Source organism: Acinonyx jubatus, chromosome B4 (genome assembly GCF_027475565.1).
Source record: "Acinonyx jubatus isolate Ajub_Pintada_27869175 chromosome B4, VMU_Ajub_asm_v1.0, whole genome shotgun sequence".
Lineage (NCBI taxonomy): Eukaryota > Metazoa > Chordata > Mammalia > Carnivora > Felidae > Acinonyx > Acinonyx jubatus.
The window spans coordinates 38,662,315-38,685,542 of record NC_069387.1 but is presented as its reverse complement, the minus strand read 5'-3'; the positions used below and the strand labels follow the sequence as shown (position 1 = coordinate 38,685,542).

The following is a 23,228-nucleotide window of genomic DNA, read 5'->3' as shown; positions in this document are numbered from 1 at the left end:
AGAGAGAGGGAGACACAGAATCTGAAGCAGGCTCCAGGCTCTGAGCTGTCAGCACAGAGCCCACTGCAAGGCTCAAACTCATGGACCATGAGATCATGACCTGAGCTGAAGTCAGAGACTTAACCAACTGAGCCACCCAGGCTCTCCCTTATCTGCTTTGTGACTTTGGACATATGAACCCATGATTGCCATTTCTCCATCTATACAATCAAAATATCGATAATGCCTGGTGGAACTATCTCACAGGGTTGCAGTGAGATTCAAATGAGCTAATACCTATCAAAATATCTTATTAACTATCATAACTTACACAAACGTAGGATAACAAATGGCATCTCTTTTGCCTGCATCTGTATGATTGTACATCCTATTATGCTTTGTGTGATACCTTCTTGTTTCTGCCTCCTCCATTAGCTTGTGAGCTCCCTGAGGCAGAGACCACACCTTGCTCTCTCATCTATCAACCATGAAGTCCAGCCTGACACCAACAAGCAGTGAATGGAAAATTGGAAGAGGAGCAGTCTCCTTGTGGGTTTATTTTTCTGATATGTGTTCCAGAAGTTTGCTCCCCATTGGACCGCAAGTGCTGCCACTATCGCCTCACATCAAATGTAGCTTCCCAGAGGGCACACCTGTGAGCAGGGTCTGCAGGGAAGTGTCCAGTGTCCAGGAGCCAGGCACCCAGGAGACACTAAGTGCAAGGACACCCTGTCCACTCTGCTCCTGATACCTTTCTGGGTTCCAATCCCCTGTGCTCAGTCCCCAGTCTTCCCAGCTTCATGAGGTCTCTGATTTAGTCTGTGTACTGTCGGAGGGAACATAATACCAGTTTAGTTGCCTTAGGCAGTCCAAACCAGGAAAACTGAGAAATCAAACCTCAGAATTTCATAGAGTAGTGGTGACCTCAAGGCCAGGTTTCCTTTCTTCCTATTTTGAAATCTTCCCAAGGTGGCAAGTTTGGTTTTTGCACCTCTGTTCCCAGCTCCCATATCTTCATGAGGAGGGGTCTCAGAGGGTGCCCTCTGCCTGCTGGTGTCCTGTATTATTTCTGCAACTTCAAAACACCCACCTGGTGCTGTGCAGGGAGAAAGCCCCGGATACATAGCTGCTGATTGGAATTAAAAGGACGGAGAAAACCAAAATGAGTAGACTCAATGGGAGATTAATTGCATAGGAGTCTGTTGACTGCATGACTGAAGCTGGATTTTTTTCGGAACCGCTGACTGCCTTCACATTTCCTGGTGGAAGTGGGGCAGGTCAACAGACAACCCAGAGTCGTAGATAACTTTTGCCCACACATCATTCACTTTTTGGAGCGTTGGCTTGAAATTGAGGGGTGTGTGTGTGTGTGTGTGTGTGTGTGTGTCTGGAACGACGTGCCTTCCGTGAGCCTCCGAGGTCTCTGCCTTCTCTTCCAATGGGCTGGTTACAACACAGAGGATGTGGACAGTGGAGTTTTTCCTGTTTGATGTCACACATCTACCCTTTAAAAATCCGAGGGAAAAAAGGAGGGAATCCAGCCTAGGATCCTCACGCCAGATACCCACAAAGGAGAAGAGGAGAAAAAGACCAGGGAGTCAGGGAGGCAGTGTCAGGTTTCAAACTCTAGTCAGCCATTCAGAGCTCCGTGATGTCAGGGACCCGCCTTGGGCTCCTGGTCTCTGTCCTGTGCTGGGTAGTCAGAGCCTATCCTAACACCTCCCCGCTGCTGGGCTCCAGCTGGGGTGGCCTGACCCACCTGTACACGGCCACAGCCAGGAACAGCTACCACCTGCAGATACACAAGGACGGCCATGTGGATGGCACACCCCATCAGACCATCTACAGTGAGTAGGGGCTTCATCTGTGCTGGAAAGAAGGGGGAGCTCCTCTGTCCACCCACCTCCAAGGGGCCTGGGGAGGTCTTGGGCTAGAACAGAGGACTAATCCAGCCTCCTAGCTTCTTGCCTAGAATCTACGTGTGTGTGTGTGTGTGTGTGTGTGTGTGTGTGTTTGTGTGTGTTTGTGTGTGTGTGTGTGTGTGTGTGTGTGTGTGTGTTTAAACCTGGGGAGAAGATTCTGCCACCTCCCCAATTAGTGTTTACTTGTTTCTCCCAATAATTTACCTTTTTTTTGAGAAAGAGAGAGGGTGCAAGTGAGCAAGGGGCAAGGGGGGTGGGGGGAGAGAAAATCCCATAAGGCGCAAAGAGAGAGAGAGAGAGAGAGAGAGAGAGAGAGAGAGAGAAGAGGGGCTCATGCTCACCCAAAGTGGGACTCGAACTCACAAAACCGTGAGATCATGACCTGAGCCAAAGTCAGATGCATAACCAACTGAGGCACCCAGGCACCCATAAATAATGTCTTAACTATAATCCCTCTTCCCACAAGGGCAGCTACTCTCACTTTGTCCTACCCAAAGAGTCCAAAAATGTACAGAAAGAAAGGCAACAAAGTGGAGAGGGAAAAAGCCAGACAGGCCATTGATATCGAGTTTGGCTCATAAACTTTGGACAGGGCTAACAACAGAGGTTGTCAAGAAGATTCCTATATCAGACCAAGGATTGGAATAGAGGAACCCAGGGGTTCTTTCCAATTCTGAGCTTCTAATAGTCAGGCCTTATAAAACTTCTCAGAAAAATGTATTAAAGACAGACTGCCCAGGTATGTTGTCTTGGTGGGTCTGACCAAGTGCATGAACCATCCATCCATCCATGCACCCATGCACCCATGCACCAAACATATTTACTAGGGGCTTCAGAGGTACCCAGTTTGGTATCAGTTGGTGACTCCTCTCTGTGGAGCTGAAAGGTCTGCTCAGTAGCAATCAAACTAGTTGGGAACTTCTTGGCAACATGAGGCTACTGGGATGATCTTAAAGGTTAGGTTTGTGACAAGGTGGATCACAATCCACAAACAGTTGATCAATTAGTTATGATTCAAATGAGGGTCCCTTTGTGTGCACCTATATAGGGGATGCTGGGCTGGGAGGGGGGATGCATATTGAAAAAGACAAGGTCTATTTTAGGAGAACATGGGGAAATGACGCTCAGGATTCAGGAAAATGCAAGCAGATTCAGCGCAGAGTAATCACAGTCTCTGTTCAATGAAAGGAAACTTTAAAAAAAATTTTTTTTAACATTTATTTATTATTGAGAGACAGAGAGAGACAGAGCATGAGCATGGGAGAGGCAGAGAGAGGAGGAGACACAGAATCCGAAGCAGGCTCCAGGCTCTGAGCTGTCAGCACAGAGCCCAACACGGGGCTCGAACTCACAAACCGCGAGATCATGACCTGAGCCGAAGTTGGACGCTCAACCAACCAACTGAGCCACCCAGGCGCCCCAAGTGAAAGGAAACTTCTTATAGGAATAATTATTTGCCCTATTGTTGTAATGAATTCATCAATAATTTTGCTCTGGCCTTGCTTTGTGGAATCAAAGGTCTTGAAAGCTGTAGCAAGATACATACACATGCAAAGCCAGCTGGGCACACCTCTTCAGGTGCTCAGTGGAGATGAAAGGAGGGACCAAAGTTCTCTCCAAATAGCAGGCAGGTTCCAGAACTCAAGGATATGTAGTAGGATTCAGGAGTCAACATTTGGGAAGCCAAGTTTGAGTCCAATAATGGCAGAAATCTGAATAAATCTGGATACACTTGATGCATCATTTTTGCTCATTTTTTTTGCTCGTTTTTTTTCAATGGATATTTAACAGAATCTTTCACTGAAGGGAACCCCAAAAACATGTCCTTTGGAGCATGACATGGAGTAGACAGTGTTCACCGGCTGTGGTAAGCCATGTGAGGTACAGTGTGTGTTGCTCAGCCTATGTCATGAAGCAGACAGCCTGAGTTGTAGAACTCAGCCCCAGAGAAGGCAATGATACTAGTTGGGAGTGAATTAAAATGCCTGGGAAGAAGCAAAATGAATGGAACTGATTTCAGATTTTTTTAAAAAATAGAAATGGGTTTTTGTTTTGCTAGATGTAGATGGTGTCTAAGCATGTGTCTCTAGAAATTGACACAAAGCTGCGTGGGGGCGGGGGGTCAGGGGGGTGGGAGGGAGACTTACTTTTCCCAGTTTATATAACCCTCTGTACTATTCAAATCAGTTACTGTGTGTATTGTAAAAATAAATGTAAACACTAAGATCAAAAGTAACTTAAAAAGTTAAGGGGAAACACTGAGACATGCAGATAGGTAGCACAGGTAATTCACAGACTGGTGAAGGATTTGCTTTCACCCTGCTGGAAGCTGTGTGGTGTTTCCCCCCTCCTAATTATTACATATTTCTGGTGAAATCTGATTCATTTGATTATTGTGCTTTAGTAAATTCCTGATTAATAGTTGAGTGTCCAACCCATCTTTGAGTTGCTGGTCATCGTGAAATTACCTGCCCTATAAGATTCTATAACTTCCCTTGGGACTCACAGCACTGATGTCAGGGAGACTCTCTGACCTCTATGTCTCCTGTCCCACTAAGAGGGCCACCTTCTCACTCCTCACCAGCCTTGCTTCGTAGAAACAGCAGAAGAGATGCTTAGTACCCCTGGTTAATATCACTCCAGAACTCCTGGTATATTTCCTTCTTCCATCTTCCCCATTGGCACTTTTCTTTACCCAAAGCTGAATTATCCTCCGGCTGTTTAAACTTGCAAACTATTCTCTTTCTTTTGGGGAGCCTGAAGCACTTTACATCTATCATCTCATTTATCATTTACTGGCTATGAGAACAGAACAGATCCAATAATTTTCTACTTATAGAGCAGAGTGGAGGCAAGTGGATGTAGTAAAATTACTAGCATTTAGAAATGTTTTTATTGTGGATAAGAATATTATCTCATGACATCCTCAAGATGACCAAATGAAGTAAATGAATTCCCTACATATGAAAAACAAAGGTTAAAGAACTACACTGGCTTAAGGTCACCTTGAGGACACCTTGACCCCAACCCCATGCTTCTTCCACATGCCAGTCCATTGAGCCCACCTGGCTGCAACAGGTTGTGGTTCCAGTAGCCAGTGATTTGTGCCTTCCTTCTGCCAAATTCTGCTCTAGAATCTGTGCAGCCTGTGAAAACCTGCTTTCTGAATGGGCAAAGGGAAGGCAATCTGTCTCTGACATTTTCTGCACTTTCTCGCTAGCTCATGTTGGTTTGATTCAAGTCTGTGCATCCTTTGTGGTGGCTGCTTGCTGTTCCCCTGCAGGCGGTTTCTTACTAGGACCAGCCCTGGAGCTCAGGAGCACAGGTGGCATGCATACTGCCCCCACTGCCCCCAGCATGAGAACCTCGTGGCTGCCAGAGCTCCCGAGTGTCATAAATGGCAGGCCAGCACATGCCACGTAATGCCTGCCATTTCCCAACGCTTTTTGAAGAAAGTCCCTTTTCCAACCATGGTAGCATTTGATTCTGATCGGAACCCCACAAAGCAGGCAGGACCACTACTATTATTCTCTTTACCCAACTGAGCAACCCAAGGCTAGAGCAATGCCTTGTCCAAGACTACAAAGTCAGTAAGTAGCATAGGTGGGACCAGAATCCAGGTACCCCCGTTCCTGGGTCAGCGACCCTGCCTGGACCCACTCAGGGGCAGCGTGACTTGGGGTTCCCATGGGTCACAGCATGTGTCTGGCACTTGGTTTCGTCTTCTCAGGCTTGTGATGATTCCTATTGGAGGCAAGCTGCAGGGTCATGGAAAGAGGATGTTAGAGTCACCATCCTGCGTTTGAATCCTGCCCTTAGTTCCCTTTTCACATAAATTGGGATGCTGCTACAACCCATGTTAATGCTAACATTAACATCATAGTTGTTCTGAGAATTTAAAATATGTAGAGTACCTAAAAAGTGCAATACTAAGTCTATTTTTCTCCCAAAGTGGGTGGGGCAAAAGCTTATATTTTACACATTCCTTTTGTTTCCCTCAGGGCTTGCCATAGAGTTAGCCATATATTTGAGACACATAGGCAGTCCTTGTTATGGAGCAATTTAAATACCCCCGGCACTTCCCATACCCCACCCCGCTTCCAGAAACTTCCCTCAAGGCTAACCCTTAGTAAAGGTTGAAAACAAATTAACATTTCTCCTCACCCATCTTACTTTCTCTTCTTTCTGGGCTTGCTCCTGCCCTCTTTCCTTCTGTCCCACATCATTCTAATTTCCGTCCACATGAGGCTCTATACTCAGCGAGTGTCTAAGTATTGTCTGCTACTCTCCTCAGAGGTCTCTGTATTGAGCCGACACAGGGTAAGAGGGGGAGACATAGGTGTAAGTCGTCCCATGAGGCTCCACCACTTACTGGGCACAGGTGCTGGACATTTACAATCTCTCCACATGACATTTCTGAAAAAGAAACTTGAATACCTGCCTGGGGGCTGTGAGGCCAAAGGAGAACCACATGGGATTCTGCAGTAGGCAAATGCAAGTGACCCCAAAGACTTAAAGAAATGATTTCTAAGCAGAAGATGTCAGGTAATTAAAAAGCATTTGGGGTGGAAGTCTTGTTGAATTGTACTCTTGCCACAAAACAGAAAGCTTTAGATCATACTTAACCAGTCCTTGCTACAATGCATCGCAAATGGTTAAAATTGCAAGTCCCAATGAGGGCAGGGCGTCATCAGTTATTTAAAACATAGGTAGTACATGTGGATGTCAGGCTCTTGTTGGAGCCTGGTTGTTGAGTGGGGACATGGAAAGACCATGAGGGACAGCACTGGAGGGGACACCACCAAACAAGAAAAGGACACAGAACAGCAGTGAAGATCCAAGAAGAAATCACATTCATCCGTGGTATCTATTCGACATAGAAAGATAAACCCTCGGCTCCTAAACAGCTCACTCATAGGGAGGCACTTAGTAAACGTGGCTAAGGCAAGGTGAATGAAATGCATGCTGTAATAAAGGTGTGGGCATTAGTTCTGATTAGGGAGATTAGGAAAGTCTTCATAGAAAGTGACATCTGAGCCTGGCCTTGAAGGATGAATGACTTCAATAAGCAGAGAAGGGAGGGACAGATCGGTTCTAATACAGTTGTTGACACATAATGGGTGCTGGGTGATGTGTCACTGACTATTGTATACTTTCCTGGGTGGAGCTCAGGCTCTACATGCAAGCTAGATCCTTGAAAGACATCGCAGCATAGACTTAAAAATTACAAAAGCCCAGAAGGCATGGGAGAATGTGATGACCACCACAAACATTAAGAGGTATTAGCCAGGCAATGGGGAAAATAAAGAAACATGTGTCCAGCACAGGAGTTTGGAGTGCTCTGTACAGACAAGAGGAGAAAGTAGGAGGCAAAGAGTGGGGGCGGGTAGTTTGGAGGGGAGAATCCAAAGAAATGAAGCTGAACAAGTTTAAGTGCAAGAGGAGTGAAGTGAAAGGAAATCATCACCACCCTTAAAATCAATCAAGGGAGGGGCCCCTGGGTGGTTCAGTTGGTTGAGCATCTGGCTGTTGGTTTTGACTCAGATCATGACCTCATGGTTCATGGGTTTGAGCTGCATTGAGCTCTATGCCGACAGTGTACAGCCTGCTTGGGATTCTCTCTCGCTCGCTTCCTCTCACACACATGTGCATGTCTGCTCTCTCTCTCTCTCAAAATAAATTTTTAAAAAATTAAAGTCAATCAAGGGAGGTTTCATGGAGGTGGGTTTTCAAGAAGTGCCTGGAGATAGGAATTGGATGTGCAGCCAGGTTTCAACCTGGATGGTTTTCTCCACAGGTGCCCTGATGATCAGATCGGAGGATGCCGGCTTTGTGGTGATAACAGGTGTGATGAGTCAGAGGTACCTCTGTATGGACTTCAGAGGCAATATCTTTGGATCGGTGAGTTTCTTTTTGTGCTGGTCACCATTTAGAGATAATTCATTTCTTCACCAGAACATAAAATCTTACAGCTTAAAGATTCCATTTGCAGTGCTTGGTGATAGTGCCACCGAGTGATGTAGTCAATCTAAGTAGGAGATGCTCAGGGTTTATACACGGGAGTTTGAACCCAGATAGTCTGGTTCTGGAGCCCGGGCTCTTGGCCTCTAGAGTGACTGCCTGTTGGCACCCATTTTTGTACCTTCACAGCACCTTGTGCGTAGTGAGAAGCTTACTCTAGTGAGAAGCCATTGGCGTCTTCCCGATTCTTTCACTAGACCTTCCTGACCTTAGGCTGGTCCCCTCTCTTCTCTGAATGTCAGTTTCCTCACCTGGAAAAAGTGAAGTGGGATCTCCCTGCAGTTAAAGATCTCTCATTAAGGATCTCTGTCTGCCCCAACTGTGGTTGATGGTGGGTCAGACTGGCAAGCAATGGATTTCCCAAACTACTGGTTGCAGGCATATTCCAAAGGGTTTTGATATCATACAATGGTAGGACCGCTCATCTCCGGAGCCTCTTACCACCAGACAGACCCGCCAGAAATACCATGATGGCAATGACTTTCTGTTGTGCTCGCTGCTATGTCCCAGCACCTACAACACTATCTGACCCGGAGTAGACAACTCTCTGTGGGACAAATAGAGGCACCGACTTAAAATATCTGCTGACCACATTTAGACCTACTGATAGTCCTCATCTGGTAAAACACTCCATGCAGTTAGAGGATTCAATGAAATCGTGTGTGAACGCCGTAGCAGGCATTCGGTGAAGGCCTGTACTAAGTTAGTGGCAGAGCCGGGGCTCAAACCTAGGTCATCGGTGGCCAGAGTTCACCCAATCTCGGAAAGGAGTGCCCTCCCTTATGTTTGGCCCTACAAACTCCAGCCCCCTCCTTTCTCCAGGTAAGGAGGCAGACCCAAGCCAACTTTCAGCCGAAAGAGGGTTGAGGGGCAGAGGCCCAGGTGGCCCCCAAGTTGGCCCTGCCTCCAGAAACAGGCCCAAAGTGCTGCCCGCTGTGGCCAGCCCAGCCCCAGGGACCCCGTGCAGGCCCCGCAGACCAGGGCCACCGCTTCCCCCGCCCGAGGGAACGAGGGGTTCAAGACGCCTCCCCGACCGAGCCCCCGGGGGCCGGGCGGGCCTCACCGCTCTCGCTTTGCCCCTCCAGCACCTCTTCAGCCCGGAGAGCTGCAGGTTCCGACAGCGGACGCTGGAAAACGGCTACGACGTGTACCACTCCCCCCAGCACCGCTTCCTCGTCAGCCTGGGCCCGGCCAAGAGGGCCTTCCTGCCGGGCACCAACCCGCCGCCTTACTCCCAGTTCCTGTCGCGTAGGAACGAGATCCCCCTCGTCCGCTTCAACACCCCGCGGCCGCGGCGCCACACCCGCAGCGCCGAGGACGCCGAGCGCGACCCGCTGAACGTGCTGAAGCCCAGGCCCCGCATGACCCCCGCGCCGGCCTCCTGCTCCCAGGAGCTCCCAAGCGCCGAGGACAGCGGCGTGGTGGCCAGCGACCCGTTAGGGGTGCTCAGGGGCAACAGGGTGAACGCGCACGCCGGGGGTATGGGCGTGGAGAGGTGCCGCCCCTTCCCCAAGTTCAACTAGGGAGACCAGGAGCGGAAGCCGTGGCCGAGCTGTCCTTGCGAAAGCCGCACGGCCTCCGGTGGGACCTGGGCCCTCTGTGGTCCCGGAGCGGGAGGGTGGGGGTGAGGTGTGCGGGAGCCTGTTTCTCTCTCCGTCCACCAGGAGGGCCCCGGGAATGCGCCTTTCAGGGCCGAGTGGTGGCGGTTTCACTGCCTTCCCCACCCCACCCACACCACCTTTGTGAACTTAGAAGCCCAGAAAGATAAACTAGAAGCTTCACCCTCATTAAGGAGGGAGGGATTCATTCATTCCCACCACCCTGCCCCAACCAGGCTGGGCAGTTTCTCTCCCCTGTGCCTCTCTTCCTCGTCAGTCTAGCATTAAAAACCAAGCAATGGCTTCGTGAGCTCACTGCCGCCAAGGTGACGGGAAGAGGGAGTACCAGTAGCTTCTCCACTGCTCCTTACCTTTAGGTTACCTGCCTGGGCCCTGTTGGCATTTGAGTTTGCAACGCTGACCTAGGGCATTAACGGAGGAACTGGGCAAACGGCTAACAATCCTAATCTCAGGCCTTCGCCCTTCCTGAGAGCATCTCTGGAAAAGAGCTGTCAAAAAGGTTGGTAGTAGGCTGGTGAAAATGGAACTAGAATGCTCGGGGAACTGAGACAAGAAATCAGGCTAGGAAATTCAACCTCCCTACGGGGCAGGGACCCCTTGCCACATTCTTTCTCCTATGCAGCCAGAGCCTGGGGGCCCTGCCTGTTCCCAAGGGGTCTGTGATACAGCCCTATGGACCCCATCTTTGGCATTAGTGAATGTGGCCTGAGGAAGCGCTTTGGCATGGGCTCCTGAAAATCTCCCCTGCTAGGAAATGAAAATAAATATTTTAAATGGAAATAAACTGAAACTCCCCTAAGAGGCATGCGATGAAGCCTACTTCCAGGTCGAGTAGTACCGCATTTGGGATGACTTACAAAACTGTAACACGAGGGGGCCTTGGGACAACGGGACTGCTCTGGGTTGGGCTTTCTGTGGACTGGCAGGCTGTGTCCTTATGTCTAAGGGAAGGGGTATCAAGGGCTCAGGGGGAAAGAAGTCCAGTAATCAGGGGACCCATGTGTAGGCATTCCACAAAGACCAGGCTGCCAGCTCTTCACTATACTCTCTTCACGGCTCTGCAGCAGTGGCTAGAGTTAGCTAAAACTCCCGGGCTAGCAGGAGTCCACTCTGAGTCTTTGTCCACTTGCAAATCCTGGGGGCATTACCTGAAGACGGTTCTCAGTCCCGGGAAAACCAAACCTCACTTACCAAACAGCCGAGGCGCCAGACAGGTGGCCCTGACGGCTCAGCCTCCCCCTACACGGCCTTACCACCTGCTTCCGAGTCTTTCTACAAGGGGGCCCCATGTTCCTACCTCTGTTCCTCTCAACCTACAGAGCAGGATGCTAACAAGCAGAGGAGATTTAAACAAGTTTCTTCCCACTTTGTTTTCTTTCCACTGCCATCATGCACCCAGCCTTAGAAATTGATCCGTTCTTTTACTTATGAAACATTGGACCACTGTTTTCACCTGAACTTGAAGGACTAGTGCCCATTCTGAAACACTAAAACTATATATACTACTATATAGCAGTGCATGGCAAATATTTTCTCGATAGTTTTCATTTCCTTTCATTCATATTATACTATATAAAAGCTATTGGAAGCTCCCCAATACTGACTAGATGTAAAATCCCAAAAGGACTTTGGTAGAAAATTGGTTGTGATCTTATAAACCCAATACCATTTATTAGGGGTTTTTCCTTTGGCAGGAGCCAAGGCAGTCCCCATAAATTTCTATGTTCCTTAGCATGTGGCAATATTTATTTATTTATTTGGAAAATTTGCCTATCGCTCGATATTTATAGATATTTATAAAAGTGTAACCCCACCTCTTTTCTTTCTTCTGTTTAAAAGAAAAATAAAATTTATCTCAGCTTCTCTTAGTTTTTCCTTTCTGTATTACTACATGAAAGCATGTCGGAATATGATAATGAAAGGGATTACGGGAGGGCAGCATTGTGAAAATCCAGATACAGCAATATTGAATTGGAAAGGAGTATCAGAGTTTTAAAATATTCAGTCCTTGCTACTCATAAATGGACTCGGCAGTTTTGGTTAATTCAGACAGAATTACTGAAAACAAGGAAACTTTCCTATCAATATTGAATTTCTGATCACTCTAGCTCTAAAGTGTTTTCTTTAAGGAGAGAATTTTTCATTTGGAAAATACCAACAGACGTAACCACATCAATATCCCAGTGAACCAGCTACTATGTACTTGACACAGACACAGTGTTCCTGCCCTGAGAGTCCAAGCCATGGACTCTATGTCTTCTCTTTCTGACACTGGTGCCCCCAGAATTTCTTCTTTAGTCTCTATCTGACCAACTACCAAAACAGGAAGCAAAGATGACAATTACACATTTATATCACAATTATATACAAATACACATTTGCATTCTAATTTACCTTAGCTCAAAACTAGTTTTTCCACTGCCTGATGTTAGCCTCTCCCTTGTAACAATTAACATAGAACTTAGTGTTTCTGAAATAAAAGGCAGAAGGGGTAAGAGATTCTGTTTCATTTCTGGCCTGAAGGGCTTTAAAATCTGATAACCCAATAAAATGGAACAGTACCAATATAACCATTTTGGAATAAATAGGCCTTCATTCCATTATAGGAGAATTGAACACTGTAGAGAAAAGTTAACATGTGGACATATCCCCTGCACAAGCTTGGAAGAGTTCTTTTCTGTGTCCATGAAAGCTCTCCCTAAGGAAAAGGAAATTTAAAGCTTTTAACACAACATAATTAGTGGAGTAAGGATGGGAGAAGGCAAGTGAAGAAATCTGTACATATCACTTTCGTGATACATTATATAATCTGGCTGCTAGAAGCTTCAGAGATCTAAACATAGGCAGGATGCCCAGTATTTAAAGCCCAATCTTTATCTTGTCCACAGAATTATAAATCCTTGCAGGATAAAGATAACATCATAACCCTCATACGTATTTGTACAGATACTGTTTATACAGAACTTGTATACATCTTAACTAATTAAGATGTAACCACATCTTAACTAATTTAACATGTAACCACATAGCTGCCACTTCCAGCCATCACAGGATAACTGGTAATGGATGTGCTGTCCTGCCAAAACAACTATAAAACAAAATATATGGGGCAATTGTTTCCACATATGGAGTGGCACAAGACTCTGCTCTTTGGGAGAAAAGAAACAAGTCCCATGATCATCCCCCTTTTCTGTCCTCGGAACACATGACAGGGAGATGGAACCCAGGCAGGGTGGCACCCGCACTGATCTGAAAAAGCAGCTGGACGCTGGGGGGCAGGGTAGTTGACAAGAGAGAGGTCTGCATGAGCGCTCACTGCAGGTCTCTGGCCAAGGACGGGGCTGCACCTGCGGCAGGGCCAAATTCAGCAAGACCCTACAAAGACCACCTGCCACAGAACTGGGAGATAAGCAGTGAATGATACCAAAGGCCATAAAATGCTGAGAAGTATCAGAAATCCAGCTAGGCCAGAGCACAGGGGCTCACTGAGCACATCACCATTTAACTGAGATGTAGAAAGGCCACATCTTAGAAGGAGTGAGCCCCAGAGAAAAGGACGCACCCTAAAACTAAATTTAAAATGGAATGAAATAGGCCTGCTGTAACAGAGATTACACCATGCCTGACAAGGCCACAATGGTCTGCTGCTAATTTAAGTGTCTTCCTGTACAAATGAGATGCCATTTAAAGGAAGATGACATAAACCAGACTCCATGCATGGTCTCATCCACACTCTGTGAGAAATAAGGGAAAATGGCCCACAGTCAAGAGAAAATGCAATCACTAGAAAGCACCCCAGATCTTGGAATTAGCAGGCAAGAGCTTTAAATAGCTATTATAAATATGTTTAAGGGTTTTCAAGGAAAGTATATCAAGGAATACACAGATCAGGAATCTCAGGAAATTTTTTAAAAATCTAGAATTGAGGGTGTCTGGGTGGCTCAGTCACTCAAGGCATCCGACTCTTGATTTGGGATCAGGTCATGATCTCATGGTTCATGAGTTTAAGCCCTGCATTGGGCTCTGTGCTGACAGCATAAAGTCTGCTTAGAATTCTTTCTCTCTCTCAAAATAAATAAACATTAAAAATATTTTAATATCTAGAATTGAAAAATAATAACAGAAGAGAAAAATGTATTAAATGGGCTTAATAGATTGGAGATCTAAGAATAAATATCCATTTAATATAAACAATTAATATAAATTATCTAATCTGAACAAGAGAAAAAAAGTTTTAACAAATGTCCAGAGTCTCAGCAATCTGTGGGATAGTATCAAACTGTCCAAAACATGTGTAAGTGGAGTCCCAGAAGGACAGTAGCAGAAAAAGTTTAAGAAATATTTGAAGATATAATAGCCGAAATTTCCCCAAACCGGTGAAAAATGAATGTACTAATACAGAAAACCTCAAGCAAAATAAACACAAAACCACACTTCCGTATATCAGTCAGACTGCTGAAAAACAAAGATAAAATCTTGAAAGCTGTTGCAGATTTTACATATAGGTAAACAGCTAGAAGTATGTATATGTACATGTATATATGGTATACTTCTTTCCCTTGGTTTCTTTACCACTTAAAGCAAAAATTACAATGTGGTGCTATGGGGCTTATGATATAGGAAGGTGGGTACGTATGGCAAAATTATCACAAAATGGGAAGGGTAAACAAAATGGTTGCAGGATGATAGCACTCTATGTGAAATCATCACACAGTATGACCTGTATGGGGTAAGTTATGAATATTGCATACTGTAATTCCTAAAGTAACCACAATAATAATAACACAAAGCAAGTATTGGCAAAAAGCCAACGGATATATTAAAAGTGATTACTAAAAAAATATTCAATAATTTCAAAAGGCAGAAAAGGAAGTAGAACAAAAATCATATGGAACCAAAAGAAAAATGACAGTATAAATGAATCCACTCATATCAATAATTACAGCATATAGATAAATAAAAATACCCAACTATGTGTTGTCTATAAAGATGGATGGAAAGGTACTGTATTAGTTTGCTAGGGCCAACATAACAAAATACCACAGACTGGGTGGCTTTAAACAACAGAAATTTATGTTCTCAGAGTTCTGGAGGCCAGAAGTCTGAAATCAAGTCTGGCAGGGCCTCTCACTTTGGCTTAGAAATGGCGGTCTTCTTGCTTGTTGTCCTCACACGGTCCTCTCTCCGTGCACAGCCAATGCTTAGTGTCTCTCATTGTCCTCTTCATTTAAGGACACAAGTCAGACTGGCTTAGGGCCCACTCTAAGCCAGTTGGCCTCATTTTAACTTAATCACCTCTTTTACAGGCCCTATGTCTAAATACAGTCACATTCTGAATTATGCGGGACTAGGACTTCAACTTATGAACTTGGGGAGGAGGGAAAGGGGCACAATTCTCTCAGTGAGTAAGCAAGGAGGCAAAGAAATCAGCAAGGATAGAAATATCTGAGCAACACTATTGATGAATCTCATATAATTTACATTCAAAGGCATTAAACCCAACAACTACAGAATACATACTCTTTCCAAGTACATATGAAATGTCCATCAAGATATATGCATGAAATGTCCATCAAGATATATATGCTGAGTCAATAAACAAGTCTCAACTCAAAAATTCAAAATCTTACAGAAAAAGTAAAATGATTGAATAAATAAAAAAATGAAGAAAAGTCCAGTCTCTCAGGCAAAATTCCAAAAAATTTATGTAAATACTCTGTCCTCAAGGAGGGGGGCATAAACCCCCACTGTGCACACTGACTTTCTCCCAAAGGATACAGTATGGAAAAGGGGAAAAGCACAACTTCACCATGGAGAAACCTCACAAGCACTATCTCAGCCAGGTGATAAAGGTCAACATCAAAATCAACATCAATAATCAAATGAAGTAAGTAATGTTCTTAAGTATGTACTTTTGATATGTGATAAAAATAATACCTTGCCTCTGTGTTCTTCTCTCAAAAAACTATAACCCAACTCTAATCATGAGAAAAAAATCAAATTCCTATAGAGTTCTGACAAAACATCCAACTAGTGCTCCTCAAAACTTCCAAGGTGATCAAAAAACAAAGAAAGTCTGGGCACCTGAGTGGCTCAGTGGGTAAAGCACCCAACTCTTGATTTTGGCTCAGGTCACAATCTCGTGGCTTCATGGGTTCAAGCTCCAGATTTGGCTTTGCGCTGGCAGCTTGGGATTCTCTCTCCCTCTCTCTCTGCCCTTCCCTCACTCATGCTGTCTCTCTCTCAAAATGAATAAACTTAAAAAAAAATCACTATTTAAAACAAACAAAAAAAGTTTAATAAACTGTCACAGCTAAGAGGGGCCCCTAAGGAGACATGACAACTAAATGTAACATGGTATGAAATGGGATTGGGAATTCTGGAACAGAAAAAGATACCAGGTAAAAACTAAGGAAATCGATAATGCATCAATAGTGATTCATTAATCGCAACAAGTGTACTATATTAATGTATGATATCAATAATAGAGGAAACTGCGGCGCCTGGGTGGCTTGGTCGGTTAAGCGTCCGACTTCGGCTCAGGTCCTGATCTCACGGTCCGTGAGTTCGAGCCCCGCATCGGGCTCTGTGCTGACAGCTCAGAGCCTGGAGCCTGTTTCAGATTCTGTCTCCCTCTCTCTCTGCCCCTCCCCTGTTCATGCTCTGTCTCTGTCTCAAAAATAAATAAACGTTAAAAAAAATTTTTTTTTAAAAAATAATAGAGGAAACTGAGCATAACATACATGGAAACTCTTGATATTACCTTTAAATTCTTCTGTAAATCTAGGGGCACCTGGGTGGCTCAGTCGTTTAAGCATCTGACTTTGGCTCAGGTCATGATCCCACAGTTCGTGTGTTCAAGACTGTGTCGGGCTTTATGTTGACAGCTCAGAGCCTGGAGCCTACTTCGGATTCTGTGTCTCTCTCTGTCCCTCCCCTGCTTGTGCTCTGTCTCTCTCTCCCAAAAATAAACATTAAAAAAATAAAAATAAAAAATAAACTTTTCTGTAAATCTAAAAGTTATTTTAAAAACAAAGTCTATTCACGGGCACCTGGGTGGCTCAGTAGGTTGAGCGTCCAACTTCAGCTCAGGTCATGACCTTGCAGTCAGTGAGTTCCAGCCCTGCATCGGGCTCTGTGCTGACAGCTTGGAGCCTGGAGCCTGCTTCAGATTCTGTGTCGCCCATTCTCTCTGCCCCTCCCCTGCTCCCTTCTGTCAAAAATGAATAAACACTAAAAAAAAAATTTTTTTTAAAGTCTGTTCAAAACATAAGAGACCCTTAAATATGAAGAACAAACAGAGGGTTAGTGGAGGGGTTGTGGGAGGGGGGATGGGCTAAATGGGTAAGGGGCATTAAGAAATCTACTCCTGAAATCACTGTTGCACTATATGCTAACTTGGATGTAAATTAAAAAATAATAATAAATTAAATGAATACTTCAAAAAAACAAAAAAAAACCCCAAAGTCTGTTTAAAAATGTGTATTCAAATACAAAGGACATGAAACAGCAAAAGAAAAGGAAAATAAAGAATCCAAAAATAGACCCACATTTACACGTCAATTGATTTTTTGACAAATGAGAGCCAAAGCGATTCAGGGAGAAAGGAAAGTCTTCTCCAATGCTGATGGAATAACTGAATATTCGTGTCAAAAACCATCAATCTTAACCCCTTATACAAAAACTAATTCCAGATAGATCAAAGACCTAAACATAAAACAATCTCCACAAGCCAGGGTTAGGCAGAGATTTCTTAGAAAACAGGAAGCCATAACCATAAAACAAACACAATGGTAAATCAGTCTTACGAAAATTAATAACTTCTCATTAAAAATACTACTTAGAAAAAAAATATTATGTGACAAATATGAAAAAGAGTATTATGGATACACAAAAGTATATGCTCACACATGCACACATATAGCTGACAAAGAACTTGTATCTCTACAATATATAAAGAGCTCAATATCAAAAACACAATTTAAAAAAAACAGACATTTTGCAAAGGAAGCTACTATACAGATAGGTAATGAGTATGTGACAAAATGCTCCATATCATTAGTGAACAAGAAAATGAAAAATTACCACCTCTGCAAAGGTATTACTACATATCCACCATCATGGCTAAAATTGAAGACTGAGGATATCAATGTTGGTGATAATGTAAAGCACCCAGAACTCTCATACTTCACTGGTGAGCATTAAATGATACAACCACCCTGGAGAAAGGTCAAATTTTTTGTATATTAAGCATACACCCACAACTACCCTCCTAAATGGTTACCCAAAAGGAATGAAGTCATATGTTTACAAAAGACATGGTAAAAAAAAAAAAAAAAGTATTCTTAGCAGCTTTCTCATAATGGCCCACAAAGTAGAAGTAATCCAAGTGCTCAACAACAGAATAGACTGTGTATATATGCTGGGATTTAATGTAACAAGGAAGACAAGATTAGCAATGAGCACACCTGGCATCCAGATTTTGGTTTCTAAATGCCATTTCCGCTAAAAGGAACGAGGCTCTTTGGAGAAGTGGATTCCCAGGAGTGGGGCTGGGAAAGAATAATCTGAGTAGAGAGCACCTTGTTATGCCGGAAAGTAAAGACGTGCTTAAAGAATGATGGGAACAGATTAACAGAACACAAGAAGCATCCTGAAAGGATTCCCACAGGACACTTCTGGGACAATCTTGAGCACAAAATAACAACAGGGCTGGATTCTGAGTCACTGAATATCCCTGAGTTTATAGTGATATAAATAAATAGGTAGGGAAGATGGGAAAGTTCTTTCTTTACTTAAAATACCAACTAATAAATACAGAATCAAAAATGGAGTTAGAAAATAATCAGGTGGAGGGGCGCCTGGGTGACTCAGTCAGTTAAGCATCTGACTCTTGATTTCAGCTCAGATCATGATCTCACAGTTTGTAAACTGAGCCCCATATCCGGCTCTGTGCTGACAGCACAGAGCCTCCTTGGGATTCTCTCTCCCTCTCCCTCTCTCTGCCCCTCCCCTGCTGGTATATGTGTGTACACATTTTCTCTCTGTCTCTCAAAATAAATAAATAAAGATTTAAAAAAATAATCAGTGGAGACTAACAGAAAGGGTAGAAACTCACGAGGAATCACATAAATAGCAACTTTATGGTGACAGACTTGGTGATACATCACATATGTCCTGATGAGACTCATCAAGGACACATCCTCTCTAGGGTAATTCCAACAAAAAGCACAACCTGAATCTAATAATGAGAAGTATCAGGAAAAAACATTTTTTTGTGTACACACACACACACACACACACACACACACATTTTTTTTTTTTTTAATAACAAAGTCAAGATAGACAAAGAAAGACAAAGAAATGGCTCCAGACCAGAGAGGAATGAAGAGACCTGACAGCTAAATGCAGTACATGGTCCTGGACTGGATGCTGAACTGGGGAAAAATTAGCCATAAGGAACATCAATGGAATAATTAGAAAACTTTAGATATGGTCTGTGGACTAGATAAGACTGTATCCACATCAAATCTCTGTGGCTTTATATGAGAACATCCTTGATCCAGGGAAACACAAGAGCCTGAGGTCTCCACCTTACTTCAGGTGTCAGGGGGGAAACACACACACACACACACACACACACACACACACACACACACACAGTGAATGACTAAGCAAATGTGGCAAAATGTAAGCAAGTGGGGAATCTTGGTAAAGGGTATACAGGAACTCCTTATATTATTCTTGCTACTTTTCTGTAGGTTTGACATATCAAAACCAAAAGGCTACCAAAGCAGATACACATGTACATACATTACTACAATTATTCTCCATTTAGTATAAGGAAACAGCAGCTCAGGCTATTAAGAGACTTGTTCATCCACAAAACTACTATGAGCCAGGACCAGAACTTGCACACAGGTCTTCTGACCACATACCTTTCCTGTGTCACTGACCGCTCCCATCAGATATTAATCAATCAACAAATGCTCTCCATAATCCTGAGCATAGGCCACAGGGTCACACCACCTCCCCATCCCCTTAGTCCTCCTCTGCCACCACTCTCCCAACTCCCCCTGCAGGTCAAACACGCAAAGCAAGATCCCTCCTCAGGGTCTCTGCACTCTCAACTCCCTGCCTAGGGTGCTCTTCTCCTGGAGACCAGCAGAGCTCACTCACACCCTTCACAACTCTTGAAAACACCTTAGAAAGCCCCCTCGTACTTACCCTTAATAAAGCAGCATCCTCCCTCCCATCTTGATCCCCTTACCTTGCTCCATTTCTCTCTCCCATTGACCACACTCTGACATGTTACATATTTGTCTTCCCTGAAAGACTATACACTCCTCAAGGATGGAGTCTACTTTTTGTCCATTTCTAGATATTTGCAGCTCTTGTAACAGTTCTAATAGTTCTCATAACACCTGGCATGTGTGTGCCATGCTTGAAAAATATGTATTGAGGGACCAGATAAATGAACAAATGCATGGGATTCCAAATAAATGTGCAACTGAATTTTTCTGGAAATTGATTCTTAAATGTATATGGAAGAATATAGGTGCACAAATAGCTAGGACAACTATAAAAATGAAACAAGAAAAATGGCACAAAAATAGCCACATATAGCAACACAACAGGAAAGAGTCCAGAAATCAACCCATACATATATGGTCAATTAACCTATGACAAAGGAGTCAAGAACACGAATGGGGAAAAGATGGTCTCTTCGGCAAACAGTGACGGGAAAACTGCACAGCTACGTGCAAAAGAATGAAACTGGACCAGTTTCTTACACCATACACAAAAATAAACCCCAAATGGATTGAAGAACTCAAAGTGAGACCTGAAGCCATAGAATTCCTACAAGAAAATATAGGCAGTAGTTTCTTTGACATAAGCCATAGAAACATTTTTCTATGTGTTTCCTCAAGCGAGAGAAACAAAAGCAAAATACAGTATCTTGCTGGACTACAGCAAAATAAAAGGTTTTTGCACAGCAAAGAAACCACCAACAAAATGACAAGGCATCCTCTCCCGAGTGGGAGAGGATATCTGCAAAAGATAATCTGATCGGAGGTTAATATCCAAAATATATAAAGAATATATACGACCCAACACTAAAATAATGAATAATCCAATTAAAAATTGGGCAGAAAACCTGAAGAGACATTTTTCCAAGAAGACATACAAATGGCCAACGGATACATGAAAAGATGTCCAACATCACTCATCATCAGGTAAATACAAATCAAAACTACAATGATGGGAAATGCAAGCTGGTGCAGCCACTCTGGAAAAAAGTATGGAGGTTCCTCAAAAAACTAAAAATAGAACTACCCTATGATCCAGCAATTGCACTACTAGGCATTTATCCAAGGGATACAGGTGTGCTGTTTCGAAGGGACACCCCCATGTTTATAGCAGCACTATCAACAATAGCCAAAGTATGGAAAGAGCCCAAATGTCCATTGATGGATGAATGGATAAAGAAGATGTGATATGTACACACACACACACACACACACACACACACACACACACACACACTGGAGTATTACTCGGCAATCAAAAAGAATGAAATCTTGCCATTTGCAACTACACAGATGGAACTGGAGGGTATTATGCTAAGTGAAATTACTCAGTCACTGCAAGACAAATATCATATGATTTCACTCATATGAGGACTTTAAGAGACAAAACATGACAATAAGGGAAGGGAAACAAAAATAATGTAAAAACAGGGAGGGGGACAAAACAGAAGAGACCCATAAATGTGGAGAACAAACTGAGGGTTACAGGAGGGGTTGTGGGAGGGGGGGTGGGCTAAATGGGTAAGGGGCACTAAGGAATCTACTCCTGAAATCATTGTTGCACTATATGCTAATTTGGATGTAAATTTAAAAAAATTAAAATTAAAAAAAAAACACATGGCTGGGATAAAAAAACAAAAAAACAAAACAGTAGGTCCTTCTAAATATTTAAGAAATGTTGAATACATGAATTATATAGTAAGCTCTTTTATAAAGAGAACTGCTTTTTTTGTTCATATTAAATTCTCAAGATGTAAAAAAAAAAAAAATTACAATGAGATACCACCTCACACCTATCAGAATGGCTAAAATAAAAAGCACAAGAAACAACAAGTGTTGGCAAGGATGTAGAGGAAAAGGAATGCACTGCTGGTGGGAATGCAAACTGGCACAGCCACTGTGGAAGACATTATGGAGGTTCCTCAAAAAATTAAAAATGTAATTACCATGTGATCCAGTAATTCCACTACTGGGTATTTACTCAAAGAATATGAAAACACTAATTCAAAAAGATATCTGCACCCCCATGTTCATTGCAGCATTATTTACAATAGCCAAGACATGGAAGCAACCCAAGTGTCCATCAACAGATGACTGGATGAAGATGTGGTGTACATATGCAATGGAATATTACTCAGCCATAAAAAAAGAGATCTGGTCATTTGCAACAACATGGACGGAACTAGAGTGTATTATGCTAAGTGAAATAAGTCAGAGAAAGACAAATACCATATGATTTCACTCATGTAAAAAATAAGAAACAAACGAACGAAGGGAAGAAGAGACAAACAAAAAAGCCAATACTTAAATACAGAGAACTGGTGGTTACCGGAGTGGGGGGAGGGGATAGGTGAAACAGGTGAAGGGGATTACGGGTACACTTATCATGATGAGCACTGAGTAATGTATAGCATTGTTGAGTCACTATATGGTACATCTGAAACTAATAAAACACTGTATTACACTTTAATTAAAAAAAAAAAAAAAAAAAGGAAAAAGAAACCAGAGGAGTTATTCACCCTACAAGAGATCCAGTTGCAAAGCTACAGTAACTATGATACTGATATGGGAATACATAGCTCACTAAGAACCAAGTCCACAGACTCCAGCAAATATGGGCCCATGGGGGTATGAACAGAGTAGAATCACAAATCATTTGGAAAGTAGAGACACCTAATAATGATGATGGGGTAACTTTTTCACCACCCGGAAAAATAATACAAAATTGAATTCTTACCTTATGCCATACAAAAATAACCTCCAGATAATCTAAAGATTTAGCATTCAAATAATCATCTAAAGCTGTAAGAAAGCAGGAGGCCTACCTTTAAGAAGTAGGAAAGGCTTCTTAAAGACGAACCATAACAAAACAGGATACAGGGATCTGACTTAATAACGAAAAAACACTGACATGAAAAAAAGCTTGATAAACATATGTAAAAGGCAAGTAAATTGTAAGATGTTACAATGTTACCTCTGCAGCTCACTAAGAAAAAGCCAAATTGTCCAACAAAGAAACTAAGCAAAGAACATATATATACCAGTGATTCATTAGTGTGGGGATCCTGTCAATACACACAAGAAAAAACACCCAGAGTCCTCAGCAATCACACAAAAGCTCATTAAAACAGTGACATTATACTCTTCACTCATCAGACTCACAGGATTTCACTAGACAGTATCAAGTGCTAACAGAAATGAGGAAAATAGGAACTTTCGAGTATTGCCAGTAAGACTGAAAATCAGGACAGCCATTGTGAAAACCCATTTGACTCTTGTCAAATTGGAGACGCACCATTTTTTATGACACAGTGCAAAGAGAGATGCAGAAGGCTGTTTCTAGAAGGACATAATGAACACACCCAAATGTCCACTCG

The 23,228-nt window shown here is 43.3% G+C and overlaps 1 protein-coding gene across 1 annotated transcript; it reads left to right on the top strand.

Annotated features, from left to right (window-relative positions):
* Window positions 1–1,299: 1,299 nt before the first annotated feature.
* Window positions 1,300–11,457, top strand: FGF23 (fibroblast growth factor 23). Its single transcript, XM_015061533.3, has 3 exons — window positions 1,300–1,826; window positions 7,699–7,802; window positions 9,008–11,457. Exons 1-3 carry the CDS (start codon window positions 1,631–1,633, stop codon window positions 9,443–9,445), a joined length of 738 nt encoding a protein of 245 aa, XP_014917019.2. The 5' UTR covers window positions 1,300–1,630; the 3' UTR covers window positions 9,446–11,457.
* Window positions 11,458–23,228: the final 11,771 nt, after the last annotated feature.